This window comes from Melopsittacus undulatus, chromosome 2, assembly GCF_012275295.1.
Source record: "Melopsittacus undulatus isolate bMelUnd1 chromosome 2, bMelUnd1.mat.Z, whole genome shotgun sequence".
Lineage (NCBI taxonomy): Eukaryota > Metazoa > Chordata > Aves > Psittaciformes > Psittaculidae > Melopsittacus > Melopsittacus undulatus.
Window position 1 is genome coordinate 16,920,342 of NC_047528.1, and position 14,403 is coordinate 16,934,744.

At 37.2% G+C, this 14,403-nt stretch overlaps 1 protein-coding gene across 1 annotated transcript in view; it reads left to right on the top strand.

The window, feature by feature from the left end:
- Positions 1-13,838, top strand: part of RNF17 (ring finger protein 17) — a 47,736-nt gene extending 33,898 nt beyond the window's left edge. Inside the window, exons 28-37 of the mRNA XM_034072974.1 lie at positions 383-546; positions 1,338-1,457; positions 2,557-2,637; positions 3,377-3,502; positions 7,991-8,098; positions 10,074-10,230; positions 11,296-11,431; positions 12,200-12,389; positions 12,767-12,868; positions 13,198-13,838. Coding sequence (XP_033928865.1) covers positions 383-546; positions 1,338-1,457; positions 2,557-2,637; positions 3,377-3,502; positions 7,991-8,098; positions 10,074-10,230; positions 11,296-11,431; positions 12,200-12,389; positions 12,767-12,865 — 1,181 coding nt within the window. The 3' untranslated portion in view covers positions 12,866-12,868; positions 13,198-13,838. The remainder of the gene's footprint in view (positions 1-382; positions 547-1,337; positions 1,458-2,556; positions 2,638-3,376; positions 3,503-7,990; positions 8,099-10,073; positions 10,231-11,295; positions 11,432-12,199; positions 12,390-12,766; positions 12,869-13,197) is intronic.
- Positions 13,839-14,403: the final 565 nt, after the last annotated feature.

Genomic DNA, 14,403 nt, shown 5'->3' on the forward strand with positions numbered 1-14,403 from the left:
TTGTGTTCTTCTATGATGTCCTGACACTGTCTCTGGGAATCTTTTGTCTAGTTCATGGAGAGGCTTTTGTGTTAGTGCTGCCAAGGTGTCAGCTGAAAAATTTATAGAGCCCTCTTCTCTCTGAAATTGTAGTCCAGAATTACTAATGGTTTCATACTTGGAAGTGCAGTTTATTACTTGTTTTAAATAGAAACTTGCTTGCATATGCTAGACAATGAACATACATATTCTGTCAGTATTAGAAAATGTTTTAAGCAGCAAATACATATTATGTTCATACACATCTTCACCTGAATCCGCTGGGTTCAGTGATTGAAACTGTGTGCACTAAGAAGTTGCAGAATTTTTTTTTTTTTTTTTTTTTTTTCCCCCCACTGCCCAGAAATTGAACTAAGTCAGCTGATGACTGAAATACAAAATAAGTTCAGATGTCTTGGACTTCTGGAACCCTACTGCTGGAAAAAGGGAGAAGCTTGTGTTGTAAGAGGATCAGATACCATATGGTATCGAGGTAAAATTGTAGAACCCTGTGGCAGTACACTCCAGGTAAGTTCAACTATATGGGGGAAGGGAGGGATTGTATATGCATGAACATGGTGAACATGTGCACATACATCTTAGGAAAAGAGGGCAAATAAGACTAAAATAAATTAATGATCACACCTTCTTTCATTCAGCTGACTTGCTTGTCCAGATGCTCATTCTGCTCATCAAGTGTGATGAGTGTCATGGTTTTTGTATTTAGTTTAAAAATGAATTCTGTCTACTTATTTCAGTTATAACAATGTTTCCGGTAGTTTTTGTGGTGATGATAAAAGTTCTTAAGTTAAAAACTACCCTTGATCACCTGGAAGTAATCCCTTTTAGTATTTTTCTTTTGTTGTTAGCGTATGTGGAAGGCTTCGAAAACACGTTTAACTTCCCCACACCAAAAAGTAGTGGCTTTCTGGTTTTAATTCTTTTTGCTGCACAAATATAGAGCTACATTTTCTAACTAGGAGTTAAATTTAGCTAAACTCTTGAGTCTGCTCATGCTTTTGGAATGCAGGTTCACACATCTGATACTATCCTAGTTTACACGTATTTTAGTTCTTTCAGTTTTAAACTGTTGCAAGTTATTACATGAAAGTTCAGGTATCTTGACAGAGAAGTTTAGAGACTGAATTTACCTGCCATACTAGTGTTTTAATCCTTCATTTCTGTTTTGTCACATCACCTGCTTACCAGCAGACCATTATTTATTCCTCTAGAGAAGTGAATGCTGTAAATAACTGCTTTCTCCTATAAAGCTTGACTTAAAGAGGAATTATTTCAGGAAAGTTTTTCTTTTCATATAGGTACAGTATGTAGACCATGGCTGTATAGAGAGGATTCCTCAGTGCCATCTGTATCCAACTACATTATATACTGATATTCCTCCATTTTGCATACCATGTCAGCTCTACAAGACAATACCAGTGAGTAAGGGTAAACTCAGAGGGCTTAGTAGGTAGTTACTAAAATCAATACACTATTTAGTCACATAAAGGTTGAGACTAGTAACTAGTATTTTTTCTTGCCAATGAGGATTAATAGAATAGCTGGTGAGGATCATGTCAGCCAGGGAGCCAGTTATCAAGAGCTTCCAGGTTGCTTTATGAAGTGACTGTTCCAGCTGTCACTGGAATTAAGTCTTCGTGAGACAGGACATTGCAGTAGTTGGCAGGATGATACTCTGAAGTGGCATTTCATTTTACAATAGCAGTCACAAGAAGTCCTGGATTTAATGCAAAATGGCCAGAAAATTGTGAATCTACAAGTCCTGCAAAAGTGTTTCTGTCATTTGGAACTTAGTTGTGTGGGAAACTGTTAGTCTAAATAATATATGTGAATTATTTTAGGGGGGCTTGTTAGTAATTGGTATGTAAATAATATCTTCACATAGCATCACATCTTACTCAGACTTGAATGGTGCATTTAGTAAATGCTGTAGGTGACCCTGCTTGAGCAGGGAGGTTGGACTGTGTGACCCCTTGTGGTCCCTTCTCCAGCCTCAACCAGTTTGCAATTCCATGAAATTACTAGCTTCCTTTTAAACGTACTTTAAAGAAAACCTTTTTATTGCTGGAAGTGATTCAACTGATAGGTTAAGAAAGGTGGGCTTATAAGCCTGCAGGTCAGGGGACAGACCTATATTGCAGGGAATAAAAGAAATATTTAAAGTATCCTGTGTTTTCTGTTTATCTTCAGGGGTTATTCTATATTTTTGGGGGTTATTCTTTAGGTAATCGTGCACACATAAGTTATTATGATAGAGTAAAGGTTACACTTGGCAAGCCGCAACTCGTAAGCCACTTCAAGACCTGAAAATTGCTGGTCAGCTGTGTCACACAGTTAGTTTTAGTGTACCAGATAGTACATAATGTTTAAACTGTTGTAGACAAAACTAATGATGTGTATTTTCAAGTAAGTTTTTCAATGATGGTCATGTATTTTTCTCTTTCTGTGTTAAAAATGGTAAGAGTATTACTTGACAGCATCTTAATGTGTGGGGCCTTCTTGCTTTTCACCACATAGATGGGAAATTTTTGGCAGCAGGATGCAGTAGATTGCCTTCAAGGACTACTTACAAATGAAGAGGTTGAAATACATGTTCAGGTAGCTTAATTTATTCATAGATGGGGAACAAAGCTTTTTGTTCTCTCTAGGTTTTGGGGTTTTTTTTTTCCTTCTTTTTTATCTTACATTAGGAGTAATAGGTGAAGTAGTATAGCAGTAAATATATTTCTTAGACAAAACAAAACCCCAAAACTAAAGTTATTTCTCCAGTTGTTACAGTTTTCAGGCCTTAAATGTGTCCTTTAGCCCTGCCCATGACAGGGGGGTTGGAACTAAATGATCTTAAGGTCCCTTCCAACCCTAACTATTCTATGATTCTATAATATCTTTTGATCCTTGTTTGTATTTGTATCATTCTTACAAGCAACCTACCAACCAATAACATAAATTCTTCTAAATTCGATTTTAAGTTATTGACATTTGGCTTAATTAAGTATGGACATGTTTAAATAAATATATTAACACTACAGAGAAACACATAGTCTGTATTGTCTGAAACCCCATGATTTCATATAGCTTAATTTCTAATGATAAGCTGTAAAAGGGAAGGTTTTACTACTGAGCGAGCCTGCATTGGATAGTGTTTCACTGTTGGGATTGAGTTGTCAGTGCTGCCATTCCAGTAATAGATATATTCCCATTTGTGTCATGTTAATAGCCATCCTTACTGGGTTTGTATCTTCTATGAATGGGTATGGTACATATAGGAAGGATAAGATTGAATTTCCTGGTCACTATTTCTAAAACCTCAGTCACGCTATTCCTATTATGTAAGTAGGAATTACAAGATAACCCATGGGGCAAATTGTCCATCAGCCTGTATTTTGGAGGAGTGTCACTTTCTTCCTTCATGGCATACCAGAAGTTCTGTGTTACTGAAGATTGTCAGGACATGAAAGAGCTGGTGAGATTCATCTGTGTGGTTTTATGTGTTAGTGTGTCTTTTGCTGTTGCTATTCTGACATTAAAAAGATTATTCAGTTGTTTGTGGTGACCTTTGATTATTCATTGTTTCTTTTTATAATTCTGTAGAGATTTGTGATGTAAACAGCAGTAAGGCTGAATATGCAACTCTGTAGCATAAGTGTAGCATAAGCAATACGATGTGTTGACAAGATTGTATGGAATAGCATAGAGTGTGTTTGTACTCCCTACTGAAAAGAGATTTTCGCATTTTTGTTTAAATTCGCATTACATCTTGTGTTAAGAATATGGTAATATTTTTATCACTTGAAGGGATTAGTTAATCATAGAAATATATACAAGGATGGAGATACTCAAAAGCAATAAAGAATAAAAATTGAATCAAGTATTCCAGCATAAACTTAGTATTACCTAAGGGAGTTACCAAAGTTTTTCGTTCCAAGTGTTTGGGACATCCATTTGGTGTTCTTTAGAGGAGGATTGAAATTTTTGTCAAACTTCAATGTCCTAACACACATACAAAAAAAAAAAGTACAGAGAAACTACTCTACTTTTTTTTTTTTTTCCCTTGAAATCTGAGGGTCAGGTTTGTTTAAATTACTAAGGGCTTGTTGTGTTTTTCCCTTAATTCTGTTTAAGCCTGCCAGTATATTTTTCTTTCCAACGTGAGTTTCTGCTTCAGAAAATCATTTTACAGTATGCTGTCAGTGCTGATGTAAGTCTTGGCACATAATCAGTGGGCTTGAGATGCAGTTAGAAAAACCTGTCTGTGTATCAGAACTTAAGAACTGTGGAAAACCTAAATTGTAAATGTCTCTTGCTGCATTTTCATAAAGTCACCACATGACGCAGAACTTTCACCAAACTAAATGTGGATCTTAAACTGAGGTTGTACCCTTAAAATAAAAATGAAATATGGAAAACAAAAATAAAACCATGTAAAAAAGTTGTAAGCAAGAAACTTTTATAAAGCCTGGAATGCTTTCTACAAGGACTAATAGCATTAAGCAGATCCATTCCAGGAATAAGTGGTTCAGAACAATTTGTAGGAAAATTAAGATCGAAGTTGTTCAGTTGTGGACCGTAAAAGGAGCAAGGCATCTGGAGCTCAAGCTGGTTCCAGGAACAGGACCTTAGGAGTAGCAGAAGGGGGAAGCAAGCAGCTGTCAGAACATTCAAGCATAATCAGCTCTGAGTTTAGCTGTAGATGTTAAGCAGCCATCTTCAGAAGCCAACTGATACACTGTATTGACTAAAGGATACTATTATTATGTATAGTATAGCCATTATGTATTTTATTATTTTATGGCTTTGTAACTTCATTTAATTCAGGTAAGTAATCTGATAAGGATTTATGTGAGTGTTGTATCTCTATTCGTAGTGGTAATAAGCTGCTTAAGCACAGCCTACTACATCTGTGTCTTGCTGCAGATTGTAGTATTCTCTTTGAGATGCACTTGTGTTAAGCTGCACAGGTGAGTTTAGGAGCTGGTCTTTGTTACCATGTGACAACAATCCTAGCTTAGACATTAGCCAGAAAATTCCCTAGTAGGCAGTAGGACACTGGGCAGTACACCAGAACCCCAAGTGTGGTGAGCTTGCAGCAGTGAATCTCATTCTGGGTGTCTGTGTACATATGTGTGTATGTACACACACAGCATACATATTTGCATACTTATTTATATATACAAGACCATTATACTGTGGGGTTTTATTGGGTATTTTTATTTGGCTTTTTGGGAAATGGGGTTCAGTTGGTTGTTTTTGTTTCTGACACTGTGAGTCATATCTCAGTATCTATGTACTGCCTTGTCCTCATAGAATCAGGCATGGAGGGAACTGTGACATTGCGTTATTTAACACACGTTTTTAGTCTCTTCATTCTGAATTACAGCTACACTAACAGTTTTTAGATATATTTTTTCTACAGCAGTTGACTACGCACAATTTCCAACCATTTAAACCAAAATCAGTTGAAAAATCCCTTCTGCAAACAATTTTTTAAATTATTATTTATGTAACTGCATTGCATGTCAGGCCCATTACAATAAGGCACTTGAAGTCTGCAGATTTTAAATTAATAATCTGCAAAAACAGACAATGCTGCAAAGACTTCATGCAAAGCTATTTTTGATGTTACTAACTTGTCATCTGAATATTTTTAGCATCACCAGGAGCTGTTCAGCAGCAGTTTTAGAAATCACTGTCTTTTCAGGCAGAGAGGCAGATCTTCAGGCAGAAACAACAGTGTACAAAGGGCTAATTCCACTTCTTGATTCTGCGTGGTCTTTCATGGTAGATGAGAGCAGATGCTGCATCTTGTGTTGCCCTACTGCATACAGCATTACAAATTCTAGCAGAGACTGATGTGTGGTTTGGCACTTCAGCTTGGAGGAAGGCTTACTCCTCCTGTTCCCATTCCTCGCTTTTAAATAGGCTGTTAATTTCCTCTAAAACCAAGAATCTGTATGACTGAAAGACATACCAGATATCCTAAGCTGATGTTTCCCTGTTAGGAATTTATCAGGATTTATCTGGATAAAGGACAGGGTTGTTGGATGACTGTAGACATGCATTGAAGGCCAGCCATGTGGGTCATAAGTCCCACCATCCCTGACACCAAGAAGACCTGTTCTGTCATTGATATTTGCAGCAAGACTAGTGGAAAAGCATTCTACAAACACCTAGATAGAAAGCCCTTTCTGCTTTCCTTTTGTCAATATGAGAGTAAAGTCTAAGATACCTTGTCTGTTTCAGGGGAATCAGAATCTGAGACTCGCCAGGCTATCAGTTTGGTCTTCATCATCCTGAAGATGTCTTTAATGCCTCACACTACAGGGTGGTCTCATGTAGCTGTTCGTAAACAAAGCTTTGCATGTGGTAGAGAAGGAAGTACAACATAACACACTGCACTGCAGCTAATCATTTACTTAGTTTGGTTTAAGTTCTTCCTGCTGAGAAGCACTCTTGTGTTGCCTTATTAAGTATATGTCATTATGTGATGTGTAAATTGTACATTAAGAATACATCATTTCTGCTGTGGCTTTACAAATGTAAGGAATGTTAGCCATTTTTAGGTTTTTAAACAACAGATGCAAAGGCAGAAAGGATGAATGATAACTGCATGAAATAGGTAACTCCTAGAGATGGCTTGGTAGAACATCTTTTTAGTATCAGTATTTACAACTGGATTGTCTGTGCCTAAGTGTGGTAGATCTAGCAGTAGTCAATCTGACAATAAGGAAAGCCTGTAACAACAAAAATGCAAATGCAGCCTCCATTTAAAAGACACGCACGAGAGCTAGCTAAGATACCCAGCTCAGCTATGCGTAGTGGTCAGCTGGGAATGAGCTGGAATATAAGTCCAGTTTAAACCCAGTCGTAGAGAGGTCGTCTGTCACAGTATTCGATTGTCTTGCAGGAATCTGGTATTTAGTGCATATGTATCTATAATGTAGTTAGGCATCATTTCTTTACTACTCTTTATCAAGAAATTCTTTTTTCTTAATCTCATGAGTACACATTTTCAGTGGAAACACTGTTTTCCTTCTTAAGTCTGAGGAATGTAATGATATTTTTGTACTGTATTCTGTATCAGATCATGCAGGGGGAAGAAGGGGTCAGAATTTACAGTTTCATTTTGCTGTTACATATATCTGGTTGCTTCCACTTCTCTTGTTCTGAGCATATGAAAATTGTTCACCAAGTACATGTGTAAAAATAGAAAGTATTCTAGAGAAATGGTACCATTTGTTACCTGCACTATTGAAGTACAAGCCAGAATAAGAGCTGTATTCCTGACTGACGATCCAGCCAACCTACATGCTTTGCATCCTTATAAAGGCACAATGCACTAAGGTTTATTTTGTCATGAAGCAAATGAGTTAATAGCATACAAAATTCAAACTATAAAAATACGCGTTTCTAGAGGAAGACACACTGGACCATGCTGTGGTACCGAAACAGTGTGTATCTGTACAAAATCTATTACCTTTTTGAAGGAATTGTAGTATTGGTGGCTAAGGAGTTAATTATCCTTTGCCTTTCTCTTAAGGGATAACTTGTTCTGATAAACTGCAGTAAACATTGGGCATGGCATAAAGATTAATCTGTGCCACTTAGCTGTGATTATTTTAGTTTTTCTCTCAATAGTGTTCTCTTTAAAGGGAATTCCATATTTAATGCATGCTTGAATTAACAGCAGTCAGAGTAGCAAGTCAGTACACTAGGGTCATTTCAAAGATACATCCTTTCTATATTTACAAGTGGTAACTAGTTCTGTTTTCTTTTTGCAAGGCTTTTTTAAAAACATAATCAGTATTGTAAGGAAGTGTTGGTTAATATTTCTTGCGTCAAGGGCACACTGTTTACATTATTAGGTAACTCCTTTAAACTAATAAGCATACCAAAGCTAGTTTCTATTTTGTTATTAAATATGATGCTTGAATAAAGTGTTATCTTGGTCTAGGAGCTACTTGAAGATGTTGCTGTTACACCTTCATACAAGTTACCATCGCTACCTCTTCCAGGAGATACCTTCCCTGTCAGAGTTACCCACGTGGTGAACCCTAAGGAGGTACATTTTGTAAGGTCTTACATATGTTGCAGTTACATCATGCAGGTAAAAGGAAATCATGGCTAACAATTTTAGGTGATATCAAAAAGTATTAGTAAGGTTGCAAAATGCTGCTGAGTTACTGATGCAGATTGTTGTGCAGAGCAACTATCTGAATAAACTCTCACTTGAAATATCCTTTTAGGCAGGGGCAGAAAAATAAATACTGGCCATTTCCCTAAAAAATTGATATTTAGGATTATGCATACTACAGGTTGGTACTTAGCTTGTATAGTAAGCAGACAGGTCATTGGATTTTAATTTGGTGGAACAATAACAATATATCTCTCCAAAAACTAAATTACTGGAACATATAGTAATGTGATCATTTTCTGCCTGCTACAGTTGTATTTTACTGTCTTTGATCAATGATTGGTCGTTGAGTTTTGTGTAAACCCACAAATGGCTTCCTTCTAAGTAGTTTCCCAGGCAAAAGGCAGCATATAGTGTTCATCAACCAGATAAAAGATTCCTGTGTGGACTTTAAATGCTGAATAATGAAATAGGAGAGAAAGAAATGGTGAGAAGCTGATGGTGTTACAAAATCTAACATATTCTTAATGGTTTCTTGTGTGCGGTGTATGTGTGTGTGTGTGTGTGTGTTAATTGTTTTGGTAAATCTGTAAACGAAGTAAAAAGTTTTATAGTACCAAAGTACTATAAAACTACAACTACCTGAAAGGACATTGTAGTGAGATGGATGTCAGTCTCTTCTCCTAAGTTACAAGCTATAGGACAATAAGAAATAGCGTTAAGTTGTGCTGAGAAGGTTTAGATTGGATATTAGGAAGAATTTCTTCACCAAAAGGCTTGTGAAGCATTGGAACAGGCTGCCCAGGGAAGTGGTGGAGTCACCATCCCTGGAGGTACTTAAAAGACTTGTAGATGTGGTGCTTAAGGGACATGGTTTAGCAGTGGACTTGTCAGTGCTGGGTTAACAGTTGGACTCCATGATCTTAAAGGTCTTTTCCAACCTAAATGATTCTGTGATTCTATAATTTACAGCTGTTTTGACTAAATAAAAGATGGAAGTGTTCGGGTATCTTAGAAAAAGGCTTTTTCTAAATTATGTATTCTGCTTCCTCTTCTACAGGAGAAACATTATAATGAATATTTGTCTGGTTCCTTTTGTGCAAATGATTCAAAGTCTTACTTTTGATCATGGTATATAATTGTGAACACTGAACGCTGCTTTGGACTCCTGTAAATTTAAGTAGCAGTTGCATGATGGAGTTTATATTGTTTATATTGTGTACAAATTAGAAAATGACAGTTTTCTTCCTGGCCAATGAATTATAATGCTGAGCTTAGAAAAAATAATAACCTACTCTTTAATTTGTTTGGTCTACCAGTGGAATATTGTCATGTTCTGAAATGGCTCTGTTTAGAAGTAAAAAAGGCATTTCAGTTAGAAGCTGTTGTATAGATTTTAATTTGCCTATGCATGTTGTTTGAACGTTCCTTTCCTAACCTACAGCATTATACTGATGACCCAGTTATAAATTAGGTGAACAGAATGTCTTTGCATATAAAACAAAATGTCATTGCAAAAGTTCTTTCTTCATTAACTTTAATCTTTGGTTTGATATTAAAGTGAGACTACTTACCAAGTAGCAAGAGGGAGGAACTCTAATGAGACTCAGCTGTGAAGTCTTATATGGGCATGTTCTCCATTATGTGTGTGCCTTTCATTCTTACTTTCTAATATTAAAATGTGACATTAATAATTCGTGACTCTCTTCTGCTCTTGGAAAAAAATATCTGTAACTATGAAATTATTCATAAATTGAGGGAAGAAGAAAGAGGACCCAAGGATGTGCTGATCCTTATAAAGATGGGGACCAGTAATCTTCTAATAATCATTGACTACAGATGGAATTTGAAGGTTTTGAGTCATCTGAAAAACCTTTAATATGAGAGCCTTTTCTTTGGGTAGGTATATATTTGCTTTGATCTTTCAAAGAACCTTATGAAGCAGCCTGCCTCAGTGGGAGATGCCAACTGTGACTCGGAGTTGGAGAGCCTTGATGAAGCCCTGAGGTGGTGCAATAAAAGTGTGAAGTCTTTTCCTCTTCTAACACACTTCCAAACAGGTACGCTAGTGTATTTATTTTCACTGTTGTTTAATTTGGTTGTGCAAAAAGCTTGAAATTCTTTTGTAAGAATAATAATAACTCTGTATTTCTATGAATCTTTAAAACATCTGGAGAGTAAGGCGTAACCCTACATTATAGTAATAAGATAGACTATCCTCATGGGCTGTTTTTTGGTCTTTGTTTGGTGGGTTTTTTTTTTTTTTTTTTTTTACTTTTCATGAAACTGAGACTTCTGTATCATTCTACTCCACTGGAAAATGGTGGAAATTGCTCACATTTCTGATGGTGTTAAAGTGGATTAACTGAGTTCAGATTGTGTATGGCAGTAATAAAGCCTTTCCCTTAAGGTGGCTGCAGTTGAAGCTGTAACTGAAAATCTTGCTATTAAATATTCAAAAGACACAAGTTATGTACAGAAAATCATGCTACCAAGAGCTAGAAATTAGGTAACCCTAAAGAGCATCTCTTTACTTGAATTCTTTTCCATTCAGGGAAAATACAGGCTTTCATTCTCTTGTCCACAGTTATTGTGCCTGAAATAATGTGCAGTATGTGGGTCTAAAACTCTCAGAAGAAACCACTTATTACTAGAACCTGGTGTTCTACCAACTAGTAAAATTCCAGTTGAAGTTTCAGGCAGCATCTGCCTTGTTTCTTCCAAACTTGTCTCTTCTTTTAGAGATCAGTCTGCTTACTAACTGAAAAATACAAATCACAGAATCCTAGAATCACAGAATCCTAGAATGAGTTGAAGTTGAAAAGTATAAATGTTAAACAGTTTGGATGACTATTTTTACCAAGCAAGTTTTCTGTTAATTCTCATAATTTCCCTGTGAGGTAGTACCACTTGAGTTAAACTCCATCCTAATGATTGTGGAGTCCAGGGAGAATTGGAGGATACCTAGAACAAAATACTAGCAGGAATTAGAGAAGCAAAACCTTACTCTTGGTCACAAAGTAAAATGGAGTTTCAAGCTCAGTCAGTTTGTTTTGCACTGTGAGTATATTTTAATGGTGCTTTCTCATTGCTTTATTGTTGTTGGGTTTTTTTTCTTTTTACAGAAATGCCTTGTCTTGTAGAATACCAGGATGGTTTATGGTATAGGGGAAAGCTCCTCTCTCTTATGAAATCTGACCCTGTTAAGATCCTGGTTCAGTTTGTTGACTATGGTAGTTTTTCAGTTGTCCCAAGCAGCAGGTAAATGCATAAGGAAAAATTGCATGTAAAATCTATGTATGTATGTGTGTATACACTTATATTAAAAAATATGGTTTATGTTTATTACTTTGTATTTTTATATAACTATAGATATTATCATTTAGCATTATATTTCAGTTGGAGAGAAAGTTGGTTGGCTATTTAAATAATTTCTGTCTTCAGGGTATGGGGTTGTGCACCTGCCGTTCTTTCTCAGGTTGTTCTGAGAAGCCAATTATAATACCAGATTTATCCATCATTTGCAGGTTACATAACCTGTAAGGTAGGCTCAGGTTTATTATCTGCTTTTGCACCCAGGAAGCTTACACAAAACAGGGAGTGAGCCTTCCACTTGTACAAACAAATCCTCTGATCCTGTGCAACTGCAGTCTGCTCAGAAGACAGCTGGGCAATAAGATAAGAGAGTGTGTGAGTGGGGCACAACTGGCCCTGCTTGTGTGGAAAATGAAAGTTCAAATCCCTGTTGTAATGGGGAGCCAGGGTGCCTGGTGAGCTGTGGGTGTGGGGTCTGTGTGATACTGACCTGCTTCTTGATAGTTGCTGTGCTGAGCACCTTCAGAGGGCCTAGCCCTACCTGGTGAATTGTTCATTCTGACACTGGCATGTTATTGTAGAGCAGTGACTCTCATCCCAGATTCCACATCATAAACCCACTACATGAACCATTAAGCTACCCCTTTGTCTGTTCTGGTGGTTTAGCTTCACAGATGGATTGTTGCAAGCAAACACATTCCATTTTTGTTTTAGATTGCGTCAGATACCTTGTCACCTGCTGAAGTATCCTGTTCAGGCAGTGCGAGTGCTGTTGGCTGGATTTAAGCCTGCCTTATATGACAGAAATGTGGAAAGAATTCCTTATTCCCCAGAATGGAGTGTGGACGCTTTGTGGGCTATGATGGGATGCATTGAAGGAAAACAGCTCTCTGCTTCCATAGTTGTGAGAACACTTTCTTTTTTCTCCTCCTAATTCTTGCTTAGCCTAAAATTCTCACTAGAACTCAATTTCTGAATACTTGTTTTACTGTGAAACCTCATGATTTGAAATTGTGAAGCATTTACCATGAAGGAATGCTGACTAAGAGAGAAAATCCTGTGGTGCTCTTAATCCTGCAGTCACGAGGTTTCTGAGCATTCCCGTTGGTTTGAAACCAATTTCCTTTACTTAAAACCAGAAATATTCTTTGTATGTTCACAGTTCCAGTTAGACAGGGAGTATAGCCAATGCAGTACAAACAGTACAGTAACTTGTATTGTTGATAAGCTAGAGATTCAAATATGTTAACTGTCAGTACTTTGTGAACTTCTGTTTTTCAGGCTCTTGCACCAGAGGTCACCATTTCTTTGTATGAAGATAACAAAAGTCTAGTTCATATGAAACTGATAGAAATGGGACTTGCAGATTTGGATGAGTGACATGTAAGTACAGTGAATTTGAACTGTGTTACCGATACCATTGCGAAAGTGTGAGTTAAGACATCTGAACTGTCAGTAATGTTGACAACTACAATTTGTTTAAAAAACCCTGCCTGTGTTTCCATTCTTTTAACAAAATAAAAAGCTGTTTAAAAAAATGTACCCCTTACTGAAGCCCATAGTGTAGCTTTAAGAACTACCAGATACTGAAACAAAAAGCCCTAAGGCAATAAACCAGAGCTTTTGCTGCCAGTAACTGAGCAAGGTAAGTTGATGTGTGGCAGTGTACTCTGCCCTAACAATCCAAATTAATTGCTTCTCTTCTTTTTCAGCATTTGATCTCAATGTCCAGTGCCAGTGGTTCCCAGATAGATCCATGGTACCACCACATGGGTGTCCATACATCTAGACAAACATGGAATGTTTTTAATGAAAAGCCTTACAGTATGTGTTGTCTACAGCAAATACTGGAGACCTAGATTTTCAAATTCCTTAGCCAACTCTTAAGTAGCCTTTTTCCTTCCCATACAATAAGCATTCTTCTAATTGATGCAGATAATGTTCCCAGCAGTTCTGAATCTTGAAATAGTGAAGCTGTTCCCAACTCAATTACTTCTTTCAACCTTAGAGCCTTAAGTGTTGTTCAGTGTTACCCTTTTCTTAAGAGTAGATGCCATTGATGTATAGTTGTAAAGAAATAGATTAAAAGTTTTGCTGGGCACACTTGTTCCAGTGTCTTGTTAGATGTCTTTGAGGGAAGATGATAGTTCTATTACTGTGATGTAACTTGTTTGTTTCAGGCATATTTGGTGACAGACTTCTCCAGTATGACTTCAAGATAGTGAACAGTTTAGGGTGGGGGAGTGTTACAGTCTTTGTTCTGGAACATGTTTGCATTGGGGCTTTGTTTTCTGTCATGATGAGATCAGTGTTTCGGGTATCCTTGCACCTCCTTCCTATGCCTGAAAGGGCAGCGTGCATTTGAAAGTCTTGGAATAAACAGGAGCTTGCTCAGCATGCATCTGAAAGCTTGTTTTCCTTTACTGCTGTAGTATACAAAGAAACCTTGCATCTCTGTTGTACTAGTGTAATATATCCTTTACATTTAAAGCTTAGTACCTTTCAGTCTCCTGATGGAGAATTCTGTCTGGATCATCAAAGAAGACACATGCACAGTGAAGACTCCACAACCTCTCAGAACAAGCAGTTTGAATGCTCAGTCCCCTACACAGTAAAAATGTGTTTCCTGATGTTCAGAGGGAACCTCCTGTGTTTCAGTTTGAGCCCATACACACAAACATTTATGTATATTTAAGCTGAGAATGTTGGGACTGTTCAACCTGGAAAAGGCTGCATGGAGACCTCATAGCAGCCTTCCAGTATCTGAATGGGGGCCTATAGGGATGCTGGGCAGGGACTCTCAATTAGGGACTGTAGAGATAGGAACAGGGGTAGCGAGTAAAAGCCTAAACAGGGGAAGTTTAGATTGGATACAAGGAAGAAATTCTTTACTGTGAGGGTGATGAGGCACTGGAAGA